Source organism: Cyanistes caeruleus, chromosome 6, assembly GCF_971803275.1.
Source record: "Cyanistes caeruleus chromosome 6, bCyaCae1.hap1.1, whole genome shotgun sequence".
NCBI classification, from domain to species: domain Eukaryota; kingdom Metazoa; phylum Chordata; class Aves; order Passeriformes; family Paridae; genus Cyanistes; species Cyanistes caeruleus.
Window position 1 is genome coordinate 10,546,086 of NC_141706.1, and position 26,272 is coordinate 10,572,357.

General features: G+C 39.0%; 1 protein-coding gene across 2 annotated transcripts; it reads right to left on the reverse strand.

Annotated features, from left to right (window-relative positions):
* On the reverse strand, window positions 1–25,464 carry TPCN2 (two pore segment channel 2). Of its 2 annotated transcripts, XM_086892979.1 has the most exons (25): window positions 25,229–25,464; window positions 23,176–23,240; window positions 21,870–21,946; window positions 21,006–21,183; window positions 20,157–20,273; window positions 18,731–18,837; window positions 18,272–18,344; window positions 16,582–16,681; window positions 16,209–16,274; window positions 15,776–15,840; window positions 14,138–14,229; window positions 13,723–13,804; window positions 13,271–13,357; window positions 12,358–12,477; window positions 11,992–12,051; window positions 11,776–11,904; window positions 11,073–11,122; window positions 8,605–8,704; window positions 8,240–8,311; window positions 6,112–6,185; window positions 5,647–5,737; window positions 5,444–5,526; window positions 4,830–4,911; window positions 3,309–3,394; window positions 1–2,597 (listed from the first exon to the last, which is right to left on the reverse strand). In XM_086892979.1, the coding sequence occupies exons 1-25, from the start codon at window positions 25,332–25,334 to the stop codon at window positions 2,519–2,521; spliced, it is 2,241 nt and encodes a 746-aa protein (XP_086749105.1). In that variant the 5' UTR covers window positions 25,335–25,464; the 3' UTR covers window positions 1–2,518. The 2 variants fall into 2 exon arrangements, with proteins under 2 accessions (XP_086749105.1, XP_023784560.1); XM_023928792.2 differs by lacking the exons at window positions 23,176–23,240; window positions 25,229–25,464 and adding an exon at window positions 22,259–22,488.
* Between the last annotated feature and the right edge of the window lie 808 nt (window positions 25,465–26,272).

Here is a 26,272-nt window from a genome sequence, read left to right on the forward strand (position 1 = left end):
TTTTCATGGATCAAGAAGAAAAGACTTTTTATAACAATGCAAACCTCAAATTTTACCTAATGACAAACATTCATTTCCATGATTTATACAATTTTTGCATAAGATTTGTGGTTATTTACATCTTCCAGTTCAAGTGACATTAGGTAGCACAATTTTGTATTGAATTCTAGTTACACTTTCAGTCAATTACACAAGTATGAAACAAGAACAAGACAGACTATTCCCTTCAGAATGCCTTCTCCACATTAGTCCAGATGTAAACATGGCATAATGGAGACAGTTGTGATGTTTATGGTAATCCCACACCAATTTGTGTTGCTTTCATAGATTGTAGTGTAATGTAATGGCAAAAAAAAAAAAAAATCAACCACACAACCCCGAAGAACATTAAGAAGCCAAAAAAAAATTAATCAAACTTATAGTCTGCTAAGAACCAGACACTTCCTTTTTGGCAAGGCAAAGCTACTTCAAGTATTCATTAAAATGGAAAACAAAAAAAAAATTTTTTTTTCAGTAAAAAGGTAAAACAAGAGTGTTTAACCACTGTGTAATAAGTCCCAGTATATTGGTGGCAGTGACTATACATCACGCTAGAAGGAACAGAAACCATCCTGATATGGAGCCATATGAACAGAACAAACTCAAAACTAGAAAAACCATGTGCTGATGCCTTTATCAGCTTGCCATGATGAGTGTTTTAAGTGCATGACTGAAAATAGGCATGATGATGCCACTGAAACCAGTGCAAGTGAGTTACTGGGTGGCTTAAGAGACAAGAGACTGCACAGACAAGGGCATGGCATAAGAGGCAGGATTACAGCAGTAAAGAAAGACTGCAGGAGTAGCTCAGAACTCAGCTCATGTTTGTTCTACACATATGAAAGCCACAACACATTTTTCTCCACAGCACAAAAAAAATACAAGCAAAAAGGTAAAGAAACAGTTAAGAAAAATTAAGTAACTTCTGAACAGTGAGACAAGGCAAAAATATGGTTTTGACCTCAAATGCACCATCATCCTGGATATTTTGCTGTCCTTCATGTAGGACAGAGAGAAATGGCAAATGATGAAAAAAGACAAGGAAAGGTACAGATGATGACTGCTTGGCACTTTTGAAAAACATTTTTTAACTAAAAAAAGAATCAAGGGACTTATAAATATTAGGCAATTATCTCCCCCAAGCTTTTGTCAATACAGAGATGACCACAGTAATGTCTATTTTGGTGACAAGTGTCTCAATGAGAAGGCAGTGCCCCAAAGGGCAGTTTCATTTTTACATATGAAAACAGTAGTTGTGGTAGATTCTATTTGTCATAGCAGTTTACCAGTTATGTGACAAAGATTTAAGCAAAAACACCTTTCTAGAGGAACTCTAAAAGATAACAAAAAGCATGTGGACACAGCTTACTGTGAATCCTCCACTTTGGACTTGTTGAGAAACTTATTTACCTAAAAAGTTTTACCCAGGTAAAAGTTAGTGGAGCACAACATGTGGTCATTAAGCCATAAAAGAATGTGATCCTGCAATACTAGTCTAGCACCTTCAATTCCCACAGGCTCAAATTAAAATTTTAAGTGTTAAGAACTTTGATTGTCCCATTCTACATTTTTTTTTCCCCTTCCCCCTTTAAGTAAGTGACTCCAGTGATCATGGGACAACATTCCAGCCAAAGTTCACTCCCCTTAGCTTTTTCATGGAATACAACACCAGGAAGAGGACTTGGAAGAAAGTAAAAGGAAGAGGTTCAGTAAAGAGCAACATCAGAATATTGACTCTACTGAAAGAGAAATCAGTTTTACCACATTGAAAACCACGAGTGCAATTGCTCCAGTCCAAGTTCTAACTGCTCTCAGTGACCAGAATGGCATAACCAGCATGAACCCTCCCCCATGGAAAGCAAAGAAAAACAGGATGTGCAAAGCAGGCAGTCCCTGTTACTAAGCTGGAATTGATTGTGTTCCAACGTGATTAACTCCCAAAAATTTGGTAAGATATGCTGGTGTCACATTACAATAAAAATAGTGTTTCAGCTCTCACTACGAGAATATTAAGGATTTTGCTCTGGTCCTGCCTAATCCATTCATGAATTGCACAGCATAGCCCTTGCCACACTCGCCTGCCAGAAAAGGCAGCTCCATTTTCTTGTGCTGAAAAAAGTAGCAGGCTTAGTGGTTATAAAGTTCATGTTTTAAAGTGCACTGTCATTTTAAACAGACTTTCCCTATTAAAAAAAAAAGTAAATAAAACCATCTGATATCAACAACCTATAAAAATAACAGCTGCAATACTCCTTCTAAAATTGCAACTTAAAACCAAGTTAGCAAGATTCAAATCTTTTTCAAAAAAAGATATGAACCCAAAATAAAAAACCTTTCTGCAGAGAATTCCCAAGCAAAACCTCACATCATGTCCTATAAGCTCCTCTCCTAACAGCATCTCACAGAAAATCCATTCAGTTTCTTGCAGCTAACAACCTCAAGAAAACAGAGGTCTAAATAAATCAGTCCTTCCCACCAGTCACCTACACAATTGCAGGTGTGGGTGTTGGTGCAGTTTTTCCATCAACTCCTCCTCTGTAGGTTCTTCCAAAACATCTCTACAAAGAAAAAGCATGAGTTGTTAGGGGCAGGAAAGGGAGCTTACAAGCATTTGTTTTTGCAATGTGCAAGCTGAGATGTAACTGTGCTTGTTTCAGGAATAAAACAAGGAATTAAAATTACAATAAGCTGGTGCTCCCTAAAGATGTATCTAGCTGCAAGTGATCCATCCTCTACAGATGTGTCATGGAAACCAGCAGCTGTTTTCCCATAAGAAGCAGGGAAGCAACTTCCTGCACACAGTACAATACAACTGAAGGTCAGTAGATTTGGTTTCCTGAAAAAACTCCCCAGTGAGAACATGCTCCCAATGCTACTATTGAGTATCCAACATGCACCACAAGTTCCACTAATAAATGATCATCAAGCATTAACTCACCACCCACAGTTTCATAATAAGCCAAGAACATGCATCACTTCCCTCATCTTCCCTTTTCTTTTTTCCCTTGTTTTTTCCTCCCTCAGCTGTTGTTCCCCTCACCCCCAGCACCTCTTCTCCCATCCTACTATGAGCACAAAGAATATAAAGGTTAGGCTAACAAGTCAGCTTAAAGCAGGCTAAACTAACTTGCTGGATTTCTCCAGACTAACAGATTAAACAGTTTGCTTCAAAGTGAGGAAACAGAAGACATCTTGCAGCCATCACACTTTCTTAAAAGCAGACAAAGAAAAATAAAACTACATTGATTATCAAGTCCAGCCCAACTCACCTGAACATGAGTTCAACTGTCCTCTGGTATTCAATATCTAAAAGAGACTCTCGCTGGCAGTGACGGTCCCACTTGTGAATAAAGTTCTGAAATGCAAAAGGAACAGCAAAAGATACAAAGGCTTCTTCTGATGGCACCAGAAAAGATGTTGTATCTGGTCACAATGTTTGCAGAGAAGGTTTGGGAGGCAGGTGAGGCTTGTTTTTACATGGTGAACACTGATTTATTTAGGCATCAGCTTATTTACTTGCTGCAGGTCACTATTTAGGCCTTTGTTCAGCAATGAAACAGCTTTCTCATCACAAACTGAAAGAACAGCAGAGCAGAAGACAGCCCTACTGCCTTCAGCTCCTAGCAAGGACTGCCTCCCCAAGACAACTGTGTGAACTACCCACAAGACTTCACCTGATTTTGATTTCTTCCTCTTTAAAAACCCAACAATATATAAACTTACTACTAGTCCAGGCTTTGTCATGCTCCCTTACCTGCTTTGAATAACTCTGACAAATGAATACCTAGGGAGTGGACACACAGCTCAGGACAAAAAATAAAGGGGAGAAAAAGAGCAACATCTTTCTCTCCTGCTACAGAATGCTGCACCTTGGCTCTGACAGCAACCTTTGGCCACAGCCCTGCAGAAACAAGCAGGTAGAAGATGTTCTGGACTGAAAGTCTGCCATTCTTCCTACTGTAGTAAACTGTAGTAAATTTTAATTCTCAGTACAGTCAGCAATGTCAAGAACTTCTCCAAATGAAACTTTCATAGGGTTTGAGATGGGGTGAAGTGCCCTCTACAGGCTCTCAGTTCCCTCCACTACCTATAAGAGAAGTCTACAATGGTGAACCTGGAGGAGACGGTTATGATTAGCATTCCCCTCTCCATCAGAAATTTGGATTTGCAGGAAAGTATGCAATGAGTAACTAGCAGAACCAAATGTTCTTCATGGCATTGCTCAGGCAACTGCTCTCCCACAGTTTCTCTGAAAGACTCTAGAATATGATCTCTTGAAAATAAGTAATCAGTTCCACTCCTCTAGTGTGGCACTGAACAATGGTGCTAATTTAAACTGGGGTGGGAAGAAACACAGCAGAATCAAATGAAATAAAATTTTTAATTTAAATTGCTCACTTAATTTGCTGACAAATTAAAATGCAAAAAAGCCTGCAGCTTGAAAAACTAATGTAGAATTTAAATGGTAATGTACAAGAGACAAGCAATTTTATAATACTTTAAATATTTCTCATCTTTATAATAAAGAGAGTGATACAATGAAATTGTACATACCCAATGACATACAAACAGTTTTGTGACAAAACTGCAAATAAAACATTTATTTTTCTCTAGGAAAAATCTCTAGGAAAAATAAAACAATTCCTCAGCTCCTCTGGCATAGGGCAGCAAGGACTAAGGTAATGAAAGCACACACAAATCAAACATGAAGTTGTCTGGGTTCTTTTAATTTCCTGCACAAATTAGAACCCGTTTTCAGGATCTCACACCAAATAAACACGCTTCCTTACCTCCAGGAGTAAAGCTACGAAGAGATTAACCCAGATGACAGAGGAAATCAACCACCAGGCTACAAAATAGATCTTTGCCCACCTGCAGATCAGATGAACAGATAATACAATCAGATGAACAGACAATGGAGGCAGTAAATAACCTCAGCCTGAAAGTGAGCAGAGCACCATGAAATCATATTTTTTTTCCTTGAAATATAATAGTACTACTTTCTTAATAAGAAAGATGGCCTGGATCAAAAAAATAAAAATAAAAAATGTTTGCTTTTCATTAATTTAGCCAAACAGACTCACTCTCCTGGGTTAACCAGCCAAAGGTCACTGGAACAGCTCAATCCAGGCGCTATCCAGTTAATTCAAACATTCCCCATTAAGTCAGTAAAAACAAATGAAAGGTATGTCCAAAGTTTTAAGTCTACAAAAAATTGTTCACCCACAGAGAAAACACAGAAGCATAAGGTTTATTTCCTATATATCTGAACTGGTCCAAAATAAAGGTAAGCAGCATCCCTCTGAGCAGATGTTAGGAACTGTGCTATGTGTATACTTCTTGTTCAGGTATATTATAAGCTGAATTTATATGGGACTTCTTCTGTATTATTACAGCTACTTACGGACTTGAATATCTTGAAAATGCATCCAAAAAAACTTGCCAGTTGTTCACCACCATCACATTCCAGAGGGTCACCACTGCTGCCTAAATAATGGGAGTAGACCAGCGTTTAATTGGCTGAACCACAGATTTAAGCCTCAGAAAAAGAGGAGGAAAGACAAGCAAAGGGGAAGAAGGAGGGATTTCATCCATGATCAGACTCACAGCAAAGTCATCAAAGTTGTTGGGCCAATATTCCAGCTGTTCATAGGTCCCACACTGCAGAGTGCCATTGTCATGTGTTGTGTTGGCAGCACTGCAAGAGATTACAGGCTGATGTGAACACAGCTCCCCATGAACTCTGCTTTAGAATTCTTCTGAGCCCCTTGTAAAAAGTTAGAATATCTCATATGGACAGAGAACAAGGAAAACAATTTAAAAAAAGTATTTCAGGTAAAGCAGGGTAAAATTCCAAGCTACAGATAAGCATTCCTACAATTTCAATGCAGCAAGAAGAAACAGAAGTAACAGATAATTAAGCCTTGTGATTTAACATTAAAAGTAGGGTGGCTCCAAGAATGAGAGGGAAAAAAAAACCATCAAAACCAACCACAAACAGCTCAGAGGTAAAAAGATGCAGATACTTTTGAAAAACAGATTCTTTCTGAGCAGTTTTGTTTAGAACCTTACCTAGTATTTCCCAAGGGAACAACAGCACCTTTAAAGAGCATTATGCCAGTTATAGCAAATGCATAGAAAACCACCTGGAAGGAACACAACCTACTATTAGCTTTGAATATTTCTGTCACAAAATAAAAAAGCAAAATGCAATTAACACAGAATTTATATTACCACAATTGAGGTAATAGCATCGAGAACTGTGCCTGAAGCTTTTAAAGTGAAAGTACTTCTCAACTGGTTGCTCTTACTTTTTAATATTGTACCTAATTTTCAGTTGTTAAAATGCATTAAATCATTTTACCATTCATTTTACTTCTCTGTGTCTCAGAATGCTGATATTTAACTATAAACATTGCAGAATAGCAACTTAAAACCAAAGCTCAGTACAAGTATTTACAAAGAACAGCCTAAATATCTGAGGAGTCTTCTGCTAGAGTCAGTGAAAATAAGCTTTTAGTAAGCTGACCTGAAAGACAAAACAATGTCAGTATTTTATATTCCATCAGCAACTTCCTTAAAAAACCAGTAATTAGTGTAAAAATAAGGTTTTCAATAACACTAAGGATTTGGGAACTTCTGTCTTTTAATTGTTAGAAATGCAAAGTTGCCTAGGTGATACTGCAATTTTTATCCTAAAAAGATTGTTCTAGAAATAACCTACAGCTTTGCTCCTCTGAGAAGGAGCCATTTATCCCAAGAAAGCTTGAAGCAAGCTGAGTCTTCCAACAAAAAGTTTTTGTTTTGGGGGTTTTTTTTGTTTGTTTTTGTTTTGGGATGGGGATTTTGGTTTTGTTTATTATTATTACTTTTTAATTATTTTCCTACAAAACACACCCAAGAATGGGAAGTCTGGAAGGAATAGAAGAGAACTGCTCTGGCCAACAAACTTTGAACACCACTGGAGTAAACTGAAGCTGACATTTCACAGCCTGCCACAAGATGGGGTACCTGGCCTGGTAATAAATGGCATTTTAATAATAAATTAATTTTAATAATAAATATAATTAATTTAATTCTTTGAAAAAATAAATATTTAAAACACTCATTGCCTGAGAAATTAGCTAATCATTTACATTATTTAATCAGCATGTGTGTTCCAGGCTAACATTAGGAAAGATATTTTGCATCAGCTGGCAATGGAGTCAGATTTCATTACAGCAGAAGCTCAGTGAGAGCCTCCATGTAGCCGCAAGTAAAAGCAAATTAAATTAATGGAAGGGGCAAACACTGTGGCAGACTTCTCTCAGAAGTGTGAGCTGTACTCAGTAATCATTACAATGAGGTTTTTACCACCTTAGATTTGCCGCAACCAATATCTTTATTGCAAAGTGCAACACAAGCCAATTTAAGCTCTACAGATAAAAGTAGAGCTTTTTAATTACAAAAACAGATATTCTGGTTAAATTGCATACTAGGCATATAGACCAGAACAACACATCTTTAACCATTCAAATTAAGGTACCCTATAAAAACCCATGACCAATAGCAAAACCAAACCTACCCAGGTATTTCTTTGCCCTACCAGGAAGACATGGTTGCAAAGCCAGAAACTCAAGAGTTGGGAGAATTTATGTAATGGACATCACACATTGTGATCCACTCTTTAATCACATTTGTTGAGTCTATGTTCTACACAGACACACCTGAAACAGGATGGCAGAGGCTCTTAAAAAAAATCATGCCCAATCATGCCATCTCAAGATCTTCTCAGCCAAAAACAATTTTAAAGTTGTTTTGCTATTTATTTAATAATTTAATTGCTATTTGCTATTGCTAATAGCAATTTATTGGTATTAATTTAACATAAGCAAACCAGGCTAAGGAAAACTGGTCAACTTGAAGCATTGATGAATTTTTATTTGAACCCACACCACCCAAGCTAAGGCAAGCACTCAAAGAAAGGTTCAATCAATCTTTTTAAAGATACTCCTGCTAAAGGAGCACTGCCACTGTGTGCTGGCCATCACAAACGAGCAGTTTATTGTGGCTTTCCAAGACATGCCTTGGGGAAGAACTGGCTGGTTAAGGTGAAATGTTACTGCTTGTGGTGATCGTACAAGAACCTTGCTAACTTTGTTGATGATATACCCTTATCATACTGTAACAAAGGAAATAACCATCTTGCATCATGACTTACCACAAGGATTCCTGCAAAGGCTCTTAAGTTTTTCACCAGATCCAGCAGTGTAGTAACAACCAAAGCCATGAACTAAAACAGAGCAGATTTTTGTACATATGACATTCATCACACTTCCAACCCATATCAGATTTTCACTAAAAGGACAAGGAACCACATAAAACGACCTTGCCTGCTCCCTCACCAGAGAAAACCAGTTCTAGAGACAATGATTTTGTGAGGGGCTGTGCAACAGTCAAGACAGAGCTGAGCTATTCCACTCACGTGCAAGAGAATTGCAACCTACACAGTATTCTGAAAGGATCTAACATAATTTATAGCTTGACCAACAAAGAAATCTGAGTTGTGGTGGGAAAAGCAATCACCTTCATGTTCGGGATAATCCGCAGGAACCTGAACACAATTAACATGTTCACCAGCCTCACCATATCCCACAGGGATAACAAGCCCATGAATTCAGGTCTCCTAGGAAAGGCAGAAGAAAGTAACAAATTGGTGGAACAGCCCATGACAGAAAGACACAATTAAATCTACTGGGTTACAGGTAATTGTAAATACATTGCTTTACTCAGCAGGAATCTCAGCTATAGTAAATTAATAACTGATGAAAGAAGGAATCACTTTAGCCTGGGCTCTTAAATATGTACAGAGAGCTCTTTGAAGCGCATGCTTATTGCAGTGTGTTTCTTGTTAATGGTATGTTATCGTCCAAGTTGATGGTTTGGTCCAAATGAGACCTTCCCACCCCATGTTGTCAATCTACCTTGACCCTCCTGTCAATCCTGTCTTATGCCTACTACATGCTTGGAATTCCTTTGGAAATCCCCTAAACTTGGACGCTTGATTAGTCCATGTGACCCAATTTTCCCTCCCTACCTCCCTCATTGTATGATGATTTTATGAAGCCTGCCTTTTACCCTCCCCAGGATATCTCTGATTAGCTGATGCTTTGTACCCTCCCTTTGAACCGCCTCCCTATTTCAGCTGTTGCACGCTCGCATTTTCTGTCTTTTGCCCCCAAGATTCCCCAGAGCAATAAATCCTCTATTATCCCATGCAAAAGACCTCCCTCTCGTCCTTGCCTCCTAAGACCACAGACTAACAGCCAAAAAGCTGTAGAGCAAGTGCTCTAGTCACACCTTGGTCATCCTGCTCCTGGGGTGTGATCCACTCCTGGCACAAGCTGAAGTGGTAGAGCCAGATAAGCTCCGGCCCAATGCAATACATGCTCGTGCCTTCTGCTGGGGAGAAGGCACTGAAGAGAATTTCAATTTCATTTTCAGAAAAGAAAGTGAATCAAAAGGACTGCTAGAGAGATACTTCAGAAACTTGCACAAAGATGGGCATTAATCCTCCAGGGTATGCCTGGCTGAAGAAGGGCTTTGGAAACAGAATTAGGTTGAAGGACTGTCTTGTCAGCTTCCTTCCTTATGTGTTAACATTCCATGGGAGATAGGCATACACTTTGAAACCCTGAATTTTAGCTTTTATATGTGCATGCTGAATGCTTCTCAGCTGGAAAGGAAGGAAGGTGGTAGGGATCTAAAGCTGATAATGACAAAGGTCCTTGGTAACACTGATGCTAAATCAGGATTTGTATCTCCAACATATTAATCTACAATAATGAAAGAAATTACTTAAGATAGCACTGCATAGAAGGCATATTCTAGATAACAGCAACACCACTGTCCTGCCCTGCAGGTGGTGGTTGCTTGGTCTGTGGATGTGACAGTAGCACACCTTAGTACTCAGAGTGACTCATCTCAGTTGTAATCTGTTTGCAGTGACTGACAAAAGGACCTAACATGAATTACTGGTGCTCCAAGATGATAGATCAAACAATTGCCTATATTTAAGAATCAGAGGTCAGAATCAAACATAATGACATCAATAATAAACATCATTAGTTTGTAGCAATTACTCTTCTGGCAGCCATCACTTCTGGGTGACAGGAATACAAGCAGTATTCAAATATAAACCGTTCTAAAACCGTAAGGTTTGACTTGTCCAACTCTCTTCAGAGCTTCTGGCGTAAATTAAGAGAACTCCTTGATGGCAACATAACAAATATCCTGAAAAATCAGGGAGTGCCAGTGTCTTAAGTGTGAGCTTGCATGAAGACACAAAGCAACAGAATGTGTTACGAATCACCCCTGAAGATTCAGGAAATCTTCTAGAATTCCTTTGCTTTCCTCTCTTGTGGAGACAGTTTTCAAATTTTAAAATGAAGCAATGATTTTTACATTTTTTACAACAACAAAAACCAACAAGATAGTTATCCAAGTGCTTTTTGAACTCAAGAAAACCAAAATACAACTCTTTGCTATTACAATATAGATAAATAGTGTAAGTCCATGGGAATTTTCTTTAAAACATTTTATAGCATGAAAAATATCACTCAGTCTTCAATCTACATGCAGGGTTGAAGAGGTTGCATAGCTGTTTGGGAGTTCATATAATTGGATTTATGGACAATCTGATACGGAAACATATTAGGTTGTGTATGCTGTACAAAATTCCTATTCCTGCACCCATGATAAGCACAGACCCGCCAAGATATTATTTTAAATCTGATTACAATTAAAACAAATGCATCCTTCTCAGAAGAGCTATACAGACCTCTAAACACCATGAAAAATAAAAAATTATTTCACTTATCTATATTGCATGGCCTTTAATGACTACAAGGGTGCAAAATTCTATCAGATTTGGCAAATTAAAGACTGGGCTGACAATCACAGCTTCATCACATGTGTATGTATGACAGTGTGTGTGTTCCCCTGACCCACCCCAGCCACAGAGCAAAGGGCAGCAGGTCACAAAGATTACTCACCAGCCCGGGTGAGGAAATCCATATACAGCAAAAGTTGCAATCTCCAGAATCTTCAGTTAGGAAAGAAAAACAAAAACAAAGAAACAAAGACAAAACTTTAATTTGTAATTCTGAGTTCCAGAAATTATGTAACCTTCTTGACAGGAAACATTTTCAAGAGCCTTAAGCCACTAATTCAACTCACTTTAAAACTCTGAACTGTCATATTTGCCTAGTTATTCCCCAAACCAACCAAATGTACATAGAGCATCCAATAGTGACTCATGGAAGGATACACAGTGAATACAATTAACCATAACTTTGACCTCATCTGCCACAGGGGCATCAGGCTTTGACCAAATACTTACTACAACAGTCTGACAATATTTTTTAATTTAAAGAGAAAAGTGGTTTAAACCCATGAAACAGAATGCCTCATGCAATTATTCCAAGAGCTGAATTTTTCCAAATAAAATTGAAAAGGCTTCTTACCAGGCAAAGCACCTTTTCCATGGATTTAAATAAGCCTGTCTTCAGAACACAGACCCTAAGGGAACCATGTACTACCATGTAAGCTTTCCAGCCACAGAAACCCACAGCACTGGCTCATGCTGTTCAGCTCAGCAGATTGATGTTGAAAAAAAAGCAATCCCACCAGGTCTTATAGCTGCCCAACCTCCCTAGCCAACAAATCCAAGAATGTGTAAACTAACAAAGCACTTACCAGCAAAATTACAGTCAGAAGTCCATCAAATCTATTGCTTGGATAAGACAAGTATCTTTTCAAGCCCATTGCTAAGATTTTCAGCAACATTTCCAGCAGATAGTATAGGATGAAGAAGCAGTTGATAGCCTTCACCCCCCAAAAGAAAAAAAACCGTTAGAATTACTGACATCTCAGGGAGCAGCAATAACTGCATGGAATACCATTGCATCTTACCCCCAGGAAGAAGTCATCTCTTTCCGATGGCTGCTTATCTGCATCCATCACCAAAACCACCTTAAACAAAAAATATTTTATGAATCTACTGCTTTACTGCTACGTTAAACAGATTTTTAAGCACAAGAACAGTCTTTCATGGTTTGCACAGGCCTTTTCAAGCAGCTCAAAATACATTTTTAACTGCAAGTATTCCCTCTTAACACTTTGCATAACTAAAGCACACCAAAAGCCCAACTCCCAGAAAAAGTAGTTACTTTAAAAAAATTAAAGAAAAAAAGTAGAAATTAAATTTGTAACAGAGAAAAAAAGATTACCAAAACAGAAAAAAATCACTGCCCCACAACAAAAAAAAACTTTACTTACACAAATAGAAATAATGTTTGCCAGGGCTACTACATTCCCCAGGTAGCCAAAGTAGGCATGGCCAAAGGCAAACTGCATTTTCTGCATAAAATGGGATTGATACTCTGGACTGGGAGGGTGCTGAAAAGAACACAAAAGATTTGCTGAGTCATAAAGCATAAGCATCTTAAAAATACTAAATTAATTTTATAAACACACCCCATCTCAGATTAAAAAAACTCCAGACAGTTTCAAAGCAAAACTTCAGGGCCACAGGCTAATTTTGACATTACCTCTGGAAAATGTTTTCCAGCTGTGGCTATTAGCAGCAAGAAAGCATTCCTGATTATGACACAACACAAGGTAATGGCAAAGAAGGGAGATAATCCAACCTCTCTCCAATGCCCCACGCAGATAAACAAAACATCAAGCTACTATTTGTATACATCTCTTCCCTATTTCCCAATATTTAATTCATACATCTTAGTTACATGCAAACATAGAAAAGAACACTTCCTAACCCTCAAATAGTTTACTGTTCTGTTTTTCCTTTCTCTCTAAGCAGAGACACTGTTTTCTGCCCATCTTCACCTGAACACTAAGAGAATCCACATTTTTTACTTCATTCAGGGACTGGAGAAAAACTACTTTGAGCTATTTTGCCTCTCACTTTAAAATGCTGGCAGAATAAACAAAGATGCATTTTGCACATTTAACACCACCTAGCAATCCCAAACTAATGCTGTAAAAGCCCCCAGACCAATTTTGTTTGTGACTATAAAAGCAGCTCAAAAAAAGCTTAAAGATCAATGCCATGTGATCACACCTTGTGTTCACATGTTGCAAAGTTTGTTTATACACTTTATACTACTCTCACTTCTTTTTGCACACCAGACAACTTCTGATGCTTTAGAAATGATGACCACATACGTACTTGCTTAATGGCATCTTTGTCTAGTTCTTCAAAGAGCTTCTGGAACTGGGCAGCTGACAGCTGGTCACAGGAGCACATTTTGAGTGACTACACATGAAAGAGAAACATTCAGATCAACATCTGCAACAGGAACATCTGCCAAGTTTGCCAAAACCCCTCAGACTACCTTGGAAATCTACGAATAAAGATGTAATTCAAGCTGTTTGAGTAAGGTTCAATATTGCTCTGCTTTAACACAACACTGCCAGGTGACCGGAGGACACGTCTGGCCTTTTCTATTTTCCCTCTATGAGATCATATGCTCCTTTGACTAACTTAAATTTTTAGTCCCATGCAGTAGTGCCCCTATTCTGTTATGATCCAAGGAATGAAGCAACAGAGGGCAGATCTCTGGATTTGCTAGTCAGGATTGATAATCATTAACATAAAGGCTAAGAAAATCTAGTTCTTACTCTCATGATGGCTTGCTTGCAGCGAGAATCCATCTCAACTTTCTGTAGCACCTGTAGTAAGGCCCCAACACTGACACAGGACCTATTTAAAAGAAAACAGAATGGGCCCTGCTCCAGATAAGTTTATAGATGGCAAAATGAGCTGTTCCAAATGTGTTCCTGCCTCTTTCTTGTTTTGAAAAGCAAATAAAACTAGAAGTAGGAAAAAGGGAAACAGATTCTGTAAGAGTCACAAACAGTGTGTTATGAACATGCAGTTACAGGAAAAATAAATAAATGAGATGAGCAACAAATTGCCATTTTCAAGAATGGATCCTCTGTAAATATATTAAAACAGAACAAGATGACCAAATGCACTCTTTTTTTTTTGTTTTCTTTTCCTATATAATCTACTGTTTCAAGATCCTTCACTTACTGTTGTGCAGGAGTCTCTTTCAGGGAAGACAGCACCTCAAACGCAGCCCGGATTCCCAGCCGCCTCCTGAAGAGGGAGGACTGAACTGATTTCTGAGCAGTAAAAACATCACAGAGGAAACAATTTACTCACACTTCAGGCACCAGTGTCCTACGGCCAGATACTATACCAATCCTCGGGCACACATCCCAGATTTGTGATTAGAGATCAGAACAGGAGACTGCCCTAGGCCTCACTCCCTCCAAGAACTCCATGTACAAGGAGGAAGGAAGTAAGTAAGCAAACAAGCCCCTGGAAATCAAGTAATCATCCAGGTTGTAGTTTATTTTCAACTCTGCAGTACACAGGCATATGTCTCTTTTCCAGAGACACTGGCAACAGCAAAGCTCAAGCATTCACAGAAGTTCACACTAGTGTGCCAAGAGTTAGAGAGCTTGTCCTACTCCAGCTTCTTGCCTAAAAGCACAAATCCAGAGCTACGGTTTTTCATGTTTTTTTTTTTTTATTACAGTAATCACTTTCAAACTCATTTGCTTTACTGGTAGTCAGATTATGTCATGCTGTCATGTAAGAAAGAAGAAAATTGAGAAAGAAGGGATGAAACAGGAGGAAGAAATGATTACCAAAAATCCTCTTTGCACCTATTCTGTTCACACACTCCTCCGCCACAAGAGGGTAGGGGCCATTCCTCCTGAGTAATATTGCCTTGGTTATATTATCCAACAAACTTCACCTTCTCTATGGAATTCTACTAGAAAAGCTACTGGGCCAGTCTGGGTACGGCCTGGTCTAGTGGGGAGGTATCCCACATCGCAGGGGGGTTGGGACTGAATAATCTCTAAGGTCCCTTCCAACCCATTAATATTCTGTGATCTGCAACAACAGCTATTTAAACAGCACAGCAGATTTCCTCCACACAGACCAAGTTTAATTTACTCAGCCAATTGTCCTTGTTCAGTCATACAACGGTTTATTTTTCTTTTCCCCTATAACAGTCAAAATTGTAGATCCACAGCATATTTGGAAATATGCAAGCAGGTCATTTTCTCATGGGAGGGGAATCAAGCTGTAACAGCAAATAAAGAGAAAGGTATCACATCAAAGAACATTTAATACCTTAAAACTGTATCTGCAACCAGAGTGGGAGGGATCCTTTAATACACAGATGAAACTCGATTGTCGCACTATATTAGGAACAGCGAAGTACAACACAGACTCTCTTAGCTGGGTTGCACAAGAGAACCAGTTTTATTATTCCTGATCTCCATTTATAGACAGTTCTGAGAAGGTCCGAGAGGTAAAACTCTCATTGGTCATTAAACCAACACATCACCATCATTGGTCAATTGGAACTACACCCTTTGACTGTTTCTTGCAAGTAAACAACAAGGATCCAAACAACACCGGCAGAGGTTGTTTTCCCTCTCCAAGGACTGTTTTGATTCCTATGATTTCTCAGGCCACACTTTCTCAGGCCAGTCTGAGAAAATTGTGTGACTTGGTTTCTTGGTTTCACACAGGCTCAAGCTAATGCCTGAAGCCTAAAAATCCTACTTGACCATTGTCAGTTCCTGCAACTTAATTCTTCAAAGATTCAAGGTTATGGCAGAACACAGAAATTAGGAATGCTTTACTCACCAGAAGGTACCCTCGAAACTGGTTGTATATTATTGCTGTAAGCAAATTCATCAAAAACAAGTTGCCTATTGGAGAAAAAGAGGCAGTAAAATTTATGGAAAAATATCTGTTTCTCAAAAAAGTTTCAATGTATGTAGTAAATCAGACATAAAACTTTAAGAGGGTTAGTTTTCTTGTGTCTGATTTCCAAAACATTTTTAATGTTTGAATATACTGTTAGGTATCCATTCCCCTGTGACATGTTACCAAAAAACTCCAAATCTTAAGTACCCTCCCTGAAAATGATCTCACAGACACTACTGGAAGAATCACAAAAATGGAGAAATTCATGATCAAACTTCCCTAGAAAAATAAAACACTGTAGGTGGTATGCACAAGTATCAAAGTTGAAATGCATTGAAGTTTACATTGCTGAAGGCAAGAGGTAACTTACCCAATACAGTGAAGAGGATGAAGAAGATTGAATATGCTCGATTCTTAGAATATGCAGGTATCATTACTGTATCGAATTTAACAAAAATAGGAAATAATTTTTTAATGCTTGAGATGCACAGTAGAGACTTCTATGAACTTTTGGCAATTCATAAAAACTCTCATACAGCTGGACTTGAGAGTGGTATATATAATTACACCACAGAAAGGCAAGAATCAAGTTACTAAAGGCATAAAAAACCTTTACACAACCTTCCGCTGGCTGTACTAAAAACCATCAGCTGAGGGAATGGTTACAGTAGGCTGAACAGAGCAGTCTTACTTTGTTGTTCTTCAAAAGGAGAGACAAGGGTTATTTCTGAAAGACTGCTCACCATCAGGATTATTTGCAGTAGTCAGCAGGACCAGCAGTGATGTCAGGGAATCTGGCAAATTCCGGAAATACACCGCCCATTCCTTATCCTGCTGGTTATCCTAGGCAAAGATGTGTTATTGTTAAGAGAAATACCAAGTAATCACTGTCTTACCAAAGAAGGGGGGAAAAAAATTTACATTTAAAAAAAAAATATTAACATCAGTCAACAATCAATTTCTTACACACGTAATCAAACCTACCCTGTGGAAAAAGCAAAAGCCAAACATAAAAATTAAGATAATGTATGAATACAGAGCAATTGCATCACTTATTAATAGCAATTAAAAAACACAAGTAAGAACAGGAAGCTCCACGTGGAAGTTACGTCTAGTTAGCACCTCAGACCCATGAAGAACAATCATGTCACAAACTGACAGTACAGGACTCAGAACCTTCATCAGAAATACACTGGGAAGCTGATCTTGGATCCTCCACATTTTTTTTTTCCTGAGGTCAAGAAGAGACAGATAAAAAAAGAAGCAGAGTGCAAACAACATAAACAGGAGTCAGGCAGCACAGGACAAACAGCTCTTGAATCTGCTGCAAAGACTGGAATCATAGAGGACATACACAAGACAATACAAAAACACAGCCATGAATTTCATTAATGAACCTACTTTTAGAACTTGCCTGCAGTATTTTGCCAAGTTAGATAAAATTAGTTTGATGGATGTCAGAGCAGCACACCAAAGTCCACTCTCTAATTTGCTATTTTTTACCTCAATGTACACAAAAGTGACTGGTTTAGGTATATAAATCACACAAAATATACATCTGTTGGGGAAGCTCATAGCTGAAATTAGATGTGACAAACAAAGATAATACAAAGGTCCAGAAGGCAACTAAAGTGGGAAAACAGACCTCTGATTCTAATTCCAAGGATTATGTAACATCAGAGAATTCAGGGACTTTGCTGATCGTAAGGGAGACTAGAAGCTGGCTCAAGTGCAAACTACATCAATGCGCAAAACTGAGATTAAGGATAGGACCAAAACAGCTGGGAGAAACATGCAAGAAATTTCTGTGTTCACAGTAACATATTTATGGAAGGCCTTAAAAGTAAGAATGAAAAAACCCACAAAAATCTGAATGTGATAAATTAAGATACAGGAAGTCTAGCAGAGAAGGAACATACCAAGATTACTGGAACACAAAAATTATTTTGACCACTAAATTTCAATCTTGCTTTTCAGAAGCAGGAAGAGAAAAATGGGAGGAAAACCCAAAGGGATCAGAAACCGAAACTACTACAGGCAAAAACCTACCAGGGCATGAAAGGTGAGAAAACACAGAAGAAACCCAAATTAGCAAAAAACTAGAGAGGGAAGAGAGAAAAAGAAATGAGTGATAATATGAATGAAAATGCGACAAGAGTTTTGGAGACAGAACAGCACAGAGGGTTTCAACAAAACCAGAGAAAGCAACTCAAGGGATCAAACTGGGTAAATGTATAAGGAAGTCTCCTGTATACATGAATACTATGCACATGTTAGAGCTCTCCAAATGGACTTCAAACTCATCTCATCACATCTGACTTTTTCAGGAAAAAAAAACTGCACTAGTCTGACTATAAAACTAGACAAGAAGCTGCTGTGCAAGTACAGAAAAAAGGCACTCAGATCTATCAAAGCAGCAATAGAATTGATTACCTTTGTTCGAGCAAAGAGCAGCATGGCAAACATGGTGAAGAGAGACAGATGAACAGCCAGTAGCAGAACAACACTGTTGGAAAGAAAATATATCAAAGTATTAACAGTAACTTTTTCTTAATATCCTCTGCTAAAAATGCAAAATTATACCATATAAAGAAAACCAGGTCCTCAGTTCTTCCCTTACAGAAGAGCTTAGAAAAGCAAAATCAAAACCTCCAACTCAACTAGAATTAAAACACCTATGTCACACACACAGTCATGTCAAAGTCTAGAGATCCTGTACAGACTAAAGTGAATCAAAAAGTTACCACAACCTTCACCCTCTGTGACCTGATCTCACTGAGCTACCCAATCCAGAAGGAAGCTGCTCAGATGCCTCACACCATAACACAAAGGATAACAACCTGCCTGCTAACAACCCACCCGTGAAAGGATGTTTTCTATGCTATAACCCACCTCGCCATTTCAGGCAATGTGCTGTTGATACTTTTTAACGTTTTCTTCATCATAGAAGAATTCTGGAGAAGAAAGAAGGGGCGAAGGAGTCTTCTTATTCTCACACTCTGCAAAAAACAACAGATCAGACACTGAACTCCTGCAAGACTGGCAGCACAAATACTTTGAACTCAAGCTTGTCAAAAAGCACTTGACACACACATTGACAAAGCCAACAGCAGAACAGAAAAAGAACTGACCTCTGCTCTTCTGAGCTCACAAAACACCAAAAAAGATTCCATACCTCATTAAAATGAGAAGAGATCACTTTAAAAACACACATTATGTTTCAATAGTCTCATCAGGCCACTAATTAGAAACAATCTAACTTTATTGCATAGTAGACATAACAATCTGGCAAGAGACAGCATTTTTGTATTTTCTGACAAGGTCCATCTTAAGAAAAGGATTAACAGAGAACTCCTTTCAATAAAAACAAACACATATTCTAAAAATAAGTGCTTACGTTTAATTTTCCAACTGTTTGTTTTATAACTAAAGGGCCTGCTTATTACTTAGCAATTTTTGTCTCTGACAAGACTCAAGCTGTAATTGCTTCTTTTCCCCACAACACTACAGCAAATAATCTTTTTGATTCTTGCAGTCAAGACATTTGCAAGCCTTCAAGTCATTGCTATGACTTATTTGTTACTTCAAGTGTTTCAGCATCCTGCATTTTAGGATCGGTTTTCCGTGGGCCACACGTAGCAGCAAAAAAAACCATAAAAATCAACTTTTTAAATTTCTATTCTCTTGTTCATCCATCCCAACAGTTCAACTGCTCCTTCTGCCACTGCTTTGTGTTAGGAGATTCCTGTTCAAACTACCTGTCCACTATCACAGCTCAAGATTTTACACTTTAAGATCATGTCTCTCTCATTCACTTCCCAGCATTTTTACCACATTAGTATTTTCTTAATAAGGATTGCAAGTGTGCAGCAACTAATTTAATGTAAATCTGTGGCAGACAAAACCAACTGGGAGAGTGCAATATTGCATCAAGGAGGGCACTTCCAGAACTGTTTCCAAACCTGATGTTCCTCTCAGGACACAACCGTTTTGAACACAGCACAGCTTCAGGTCAGAAAGCAGCTGTTAAACTACTTAATTACCTTTTTCTTATACTTCACTAGAGAGGCTTTGCCATTCAGTCAAGTTAAGCATATAATTCTCCAGTTGCACAACAAAATTCATGCCAGGCAATGAGTTTTCCCTGCATACTTTGACTGCTGACAGACTAAAGCAATTAGTTATTTAATATTACCAACAAACACACAATTTACATTAACAATCAACAGAATTCTTTGCTAAGCTACATTACACCAAACTTTTTCTGTATTTCAGTGCATTATCCAGCTATCAAAGACCAAAGTAAAGCTGTTCTTACCTCTTTGCAGATAAAACTCAGTGACACAATCCAATCAGCAAGGGAAACAATCAACGTCAGTATATAAGCCATTAGCCATTTATTTTTCCAGAATTCTTTCCATCCAATTAAGTAACTCTAGACAAGGGAAAAAAAAGAGTAACTTTAATTATTTCAGTAATAAAATCCAATACCCAAATAAGTCGTACCAATTTTTTTCCAAGTATTTGCAATTTTACATTAGTGCTCTTAAAAAGCTCTCTAAAATCCAAACAAAAATACATTGTTGAGAGATTTTTTTTGTACAAGAACTAAACAAAGGTCAGTAAAAGTGAAAGGTGCACATAGGCCATGAGAGACAAATCCTCTGAATGCAAGAAAATTCTCCACTTAATAAGGGACTTTCCAGAAATAAGTATTCCCAAGAAGAATAAGTATGACCAAGAAAGGTTAGTTTCTGACAATTTTTATTTTGAGTAAATGAACTGACATATTTATTATATACCCTGATTTTATATCCTAATGCAAGCAGCTAAGCCAAAACACTTGCATTCTTCAAAAAATTTATTTCACTTTATTTCACACAATTAGAAAAATTAGGTTAAAAAAAGGGAATCAATTTTAATTTCTTATTTATTAAATATATTCAGTTAATGTATTAATTATAGTATTTGATTGAATTTGTATTTTATTATATTATTATTTAAATAATCAAATTTAAATCTTAATTTAGTATATTCACTTGCTAATTTATCCTGAAGTAAGGCTCTAATAAAGCAAGGCAATTTCATCCTGCAAACACAAGATTTGAAAAACAATTCTACCACACACCTATCATTTCATTCAATACCAGATGAAGGAGATGCTCACCTTCACAGATACATCAACCACAAACACAAGGAAGCAGAGCAGCTCAATGCTCTCTGTGAGGCCACAGGGAGGATTCCAGGCAGGAAGGCGGTATCGCACATCCGATGTGACAGTAAGCGAGGAAGGCTCTTCAATGAAAGCCAAAGCCAAGATTACAGTAATGGTTAAGCTCAAAATCCTGTTTGGACAGAGATGAAATTAAAAATAAAGCAAACAAAACCATAAAAAAATGAACTAAAAAACATACCTCAAAACAACTCCCAAAAAACCAGCCACAAAATGAGTCAAAATAATAACAAAATACTTACAAAAGCAATTTTCTTTGAAGTAAACCAAGCTTTATGATATTGTATTTCACTCAAATGGGTTAGACCACAAGGCAGCACTTCACTGGCATGTTGTTGCCTGTACTGGAGTTGTAACTGCTGACCACCAAATAACCTGAGGTGGTGTCCTTTTGAAACTAACAGCAGCAAACAATCTTGCTGGTATCCAGCATGTTTAGAAATAGACACTTTAAAATTCTTAAGGCACAGTGCTTTAAATCATGCTAATTAGCCTACTCATGCAACACACCCATGGCTGTTTCAAAGAGCCATCTATATCATCACACTTCCACAGAATTTGATGCTTTCCACATCTATCATGTTCACATATTATCAATCCCCTTGCTCCCCACAGTAATTCATATTATAATATTATAGTATTTTATATATAATATAAATATATTTATAATATTATTATAACAATTATAATTTGATAAAAAAACAAAACGATTATCTAACAAGCAAGAAAGACGAAGAGTAGTTTTTCAGAAAGACTAACTCCTAAACAAAAAAGCAAAAAGAATAAACAAGTTCTTACCACTGGCAAGTCCTGGAATAATACCATCGATAAAGCCACAGGGATTTGGAGTCCACACGGTGATTTATAGATCGATACTGAAGGCAGGAAGCAAAGAGGTTAATTCAAACATCACATTCAGTCTGTCTCGAAGACAAAGATCAAGTTACCAAAGCAAACTAAATGAGTACATGTTATTATTAAACTATCAGGTCACCCATGACCACAGAGGTACTCTACATGTGTAAAAAGGGAAAGATTTTAAGGAAGTTCTGTTATCTAAAGACCACACAGCTGCTCAGATAATTAAACTGTGTGCCAGTCATCTGAAGTACTGTCATAATTTCAAATAACAGCATTTGTAATAATTCAGTGACTATTCTATGTACTCGCCAAAATGGTACACCGACTTGATTTCCCTCTCCAACATTCATCCTACTCGTGGATCTTCTTCCATCTTTCTCTTCCAACAGGCCATAAGATGCAAACAAATTAATTCTGAATCGAAGAGACTTCAACTTATGTCTTTGAATAAAATACGCTTGCAGATCAGGAAGTGCCTGTGATTCTTCAGGAATCCCCAAAATCCATCCCTCCTCTGTGACAGCTTCTGGGCGGTTCTTAGTCTGTCCCCACTGAGTAGATGCTTCCAGAAAGGTGGCCACACCTTAAATACATGTGACCCACAGAAATCTTCCAATCAAAAGCCATTTAGATGCAGCAAGAGAGCTCAAGAACTGGCCTTCAGCATTCCCACTGCCTGGGAGAAAACAGGATCTAGGAACCTGCAGCAATGGCCAGTTGAAAAATGTCTTTCCTTTGAAAGACAAAGAGGGACTCATCAAGACTTCCAAAGGCACCAAGTTCAGCTGAAGCTGAAGAGTTCCAGCTTCACACTTGAAACAAGCCTTAAACTCTTAAGCTTTTACCATCTCTTAAGATGTGCAAGTAGTCAGATTGAGAGGCAAATTATAGGGTTAGCTCAAATAGTTTATCTTAGCAGTAGGTTAGTCACTACCAAAACACCCACAAACAACCCAAACAAATAAACAAACAAAAAAAACCACCATGAAAATCATTCCACAAACCAACACGTCTTTAAAAACCCTTAAGACAGATTACTTCATTGTGGGGAAAAATATATTTCTCCTAGGCAGAAGTTCACTGAGACTTGTATACTACAGGAATTTGGAATTCTGATTAGCCTTGTGAATTGAGATGGTGGTTTATGAACGTTGGCTGAACACAGAAAAACTTAAACTGGCAGAGCGTGTGACAAACATCCAGCATGGGGAGCATAACAGCTACCAAAAATAATTTTACTTACTTGTATTGCATCTTCAATAAATACTATGGCTTGGTTTATATAAAGGTTATTACCAGCGCCAGCAACTATGAAGTCAAAAAGAAGTAAGAATCACTCACTGTATTTTGGATAAACTTTGGATTAAAACATCAGTTAACAGAAAGTGCACAATCACAGTTGTCATGAGAAAGAGCACCGTAAACACACAAAAAAAGAGTTCCTGCCACATTTGCTCTGTCAGCAGCACTGTGGATTACACTAAATAACTAATAATAATATCCAACACACCATGCAACTTTCTATGTTTTGTTAAAAGGTTCTCTTTTAGGTTTAAGTATTAGGTACCAGATTACACTCGTAGTTAAGTATCGCAAAACTACACAGAAACAAGTTCTAACAGGGAAAATAATGGAGATTCAAATTGCTCTTTGACAGAGTATACAGTCAAGTCAAGCCAGAAAAATCAGGCACTACTATTATAGCAATTTTAATTTTTGTTTAATAAAGATACTGCAGTTGAGAGTGATCTTGTTCCTCCAAAACCAACAGGAATCTCCAGTCATATGAGAATTAAATTAAGTGCTTTTTAAATTTGTTCTGAGAGTTACTATTACCATACCAAAAAGATCAGAGCTCAAGACACAGGAAGGGATGAAAGAACACAAATTGAAATAAAATACCACTAAATTAGTTACTATGACACTTTTCAAGATCCAGTATTAAGAAGTCTATGTGAAGACAGACCCATAAAAAATAAAAGGCAGACACTTGTGTTTACTTGAAATAAGACCTTTCAGGAACTAACCTGGCAATTAAGCCAAAAAGAGAAATAAAAGCAGATTTAAAAGGTCAAAAAAAGGAAGGAAAAAAAAAAAAGCAGAGATATAAAAGAGATAAAAAACTGAGGGGGGACTCAAGATACGAAAAACATTAAAACATGCTAGTGTAACCTTGCTACAGAGGGCAGGAGTCCCAAGGAACACTTCATACCATCTCTATTGAGAAGACAGCAATCGCAACCCGGGATACAACAGAAAAGAGTCCATCCCAGCAGTTGCACAATGCCCTTCCTCCAGACACCAAGCAATGCCAGAAACACCATTGATCACAGTCACAGATAATTTTATGTTCCACGTGATTCCGTACATCAATTTCCTGCAAAGACTGCAAATGGTTTTTCTATGCCACCCTTTTTCTAAGCATCAGTTTAGAACTGATCCTGATAGGAGCCATGGCACAAGAAAGATGTGAGCACAAACAGTAGAAAAGCCAGGCTCACGCAGTAAAGACATTACTTCTTTCATGACATCTCACACTAGTGAGATAAAAATAAAAGTTGCTTAAAGGAACCATTAGCTAAAAGGATGGCAAGGACAGCAAAAGCTTTAGGTACTTGAAGCACACAGCAAGCCACTAGTGTTGATGCCAGCAATTTTGGACGGGCAGAATCTAAGTGACTGTTCATAATATAAAAATAAAACAGGGAAATTAGCCAAAAATGTTTATTTTAGCAATTTCTTCATGCATTCTACCATGGATATCCAACTTATTCTGCAATTCTTAGTCACAGCAAGTGACACTTAGTCACAAGTGATGATTAAAGCAGTGTTCGGTTTGGGCACACAGGACCCATCCGAGACCCCGCTGCACTTCTGGCACTGCAGAAGAGCAACAAAAAGTGAAGGTTCCCTTAGGTGATGCGATACCCTCAACAGAGAGAACCTGAGGTCTCCAAAGGATTCCATCCTGGGGGAATTGAGATGTCAGACCTACCACAGTCACCGGGTTCGAGAAAAACTTGTCAGCACTTAAGAGGAAAACCCTAAAATTACATAAGGAACTAAAGAAGCCAGGGGCTGCAGCAGCCCTGCAAGGCTCGCACCTAAGCCCGGCGCTAGCGGCTCCCTCAGAGCCGTCCCGACCGGAGCCGTCGGGAGCAGCCCGGGCAGGGCGGCCGAGCCCCACCAAGCCCCTCGGCAGCCGGGGGGCTTCCTGCCCTTCCCGTTCCTCCCGCTCCCGGGAGCGCCCCAGCTCTGCGGAAAAGGCGAGAGCTCCGCCCGCCCCGGGCACTCACCGTCCTCGGCGGCCGAGCGGGCACCGCCGCGCTCCCGCCACAGCCCCCGGCCCGCCCGCCAGCGCCGCGGAGGCAGCAGCGGCTCCGCCTCAGCGCCGGCCTCCATCGGCACCACCGACCGCGCTCCCGCCGCGCCGCCGCCGAGATGCGATGGGGCGGGGCGGGACGGGGGGGAAGGGAGGGGACCGGGGACCGAGGACGGGACGGGAGCGGGGCTCGGCCCGCCCCGGGCGGCTCCGCCCACCGCACGTGACCGGCCGCGGGGAAGGGCAGGACCCACGGCCCCGCCGCGCTCCTCCCACCGCTGCCAGCGGAGCCGGCGCTGCCCCGACGTTCGTCCCCCGGGCGCCATTTCCCGGCCGGCGCTGGCGAGCTGGGGTACGAGAGACGTGGTGGTGTGGGGTAGAAAAGTGTCGGCTTTTCACCTAAACTTCCGAGGGCGGATCCCACATGTCATTTATAGATTAAAAATTATATCCCTGATGAGGAGTTGCATCTTTTTTGCCTCACGCCAGCTGCAGGCTCCTCAGGGCAGCAGCGGGGCCGCTTCCCGTATGTATCACAGTCCTGAATAACCATTTTCATCCTTGGTTGCAGAAAGCACTTAATTTCTATTTAATCACCTAGGTATTCCATAAGCAACTGTGAACTTCACTCATGTTGCTTTTACTGTTAAAAGATGCTTCACTTGTGCTCCTTGCCCTCTTTTCTCACGGCCCCCCTTCACATGCCCTTCCACTGGTCAGTTTCATAAAACTTAAGTTTCAGAAGAGGTGTCAGGACAAATTTGAGAACACTTTTCTGCCACATACTGGGACCTGTGGCAGCATAGTAATAAACACGAGGGTTTATCAATCCTTCATTTTAGTATTCCAGGCTGTGAAGTAAAAGTAGACCCATACTTTGCTCTTAAATTCAAAGTTACACATTGTTTATCAACCTGGGTGCTCTTTACTTCAGTGACTATTTTACACATTTACTAGTCAATACTATGTTATAGTCACCTTATAAGGTGACTTAATTGTAAGAACTAGTTGAATTGCA

What these genes read in the sequence shown, in the direction of transcription:
- TPCN2 (XM_086892979.1), bottom strand. Translation starts at nt 25,334, where the DNA reads ATGGAGGCCGGCGCTGAGGCGGAGCCGCTGCTGCCTCCGCGGCGCTGG. An exon ending in TTATTGAAGATGCAATACAA is followed by an intron (nt 21,947 to 23,175) that starts GTAAGTAAAATT and finishes TCCTGCCTTCAG; the next exon opens with TATCGATCTATAAATCACCG. An exon ending in GTTCCCTTGGGAAATACTAG is followed by an intron (nt 5,738 to 6,111) that starts GTAAGGTTCTAA and finishes AATCTCTTGCAG; the next exon opens with TGCTGCCAACACAACACATG.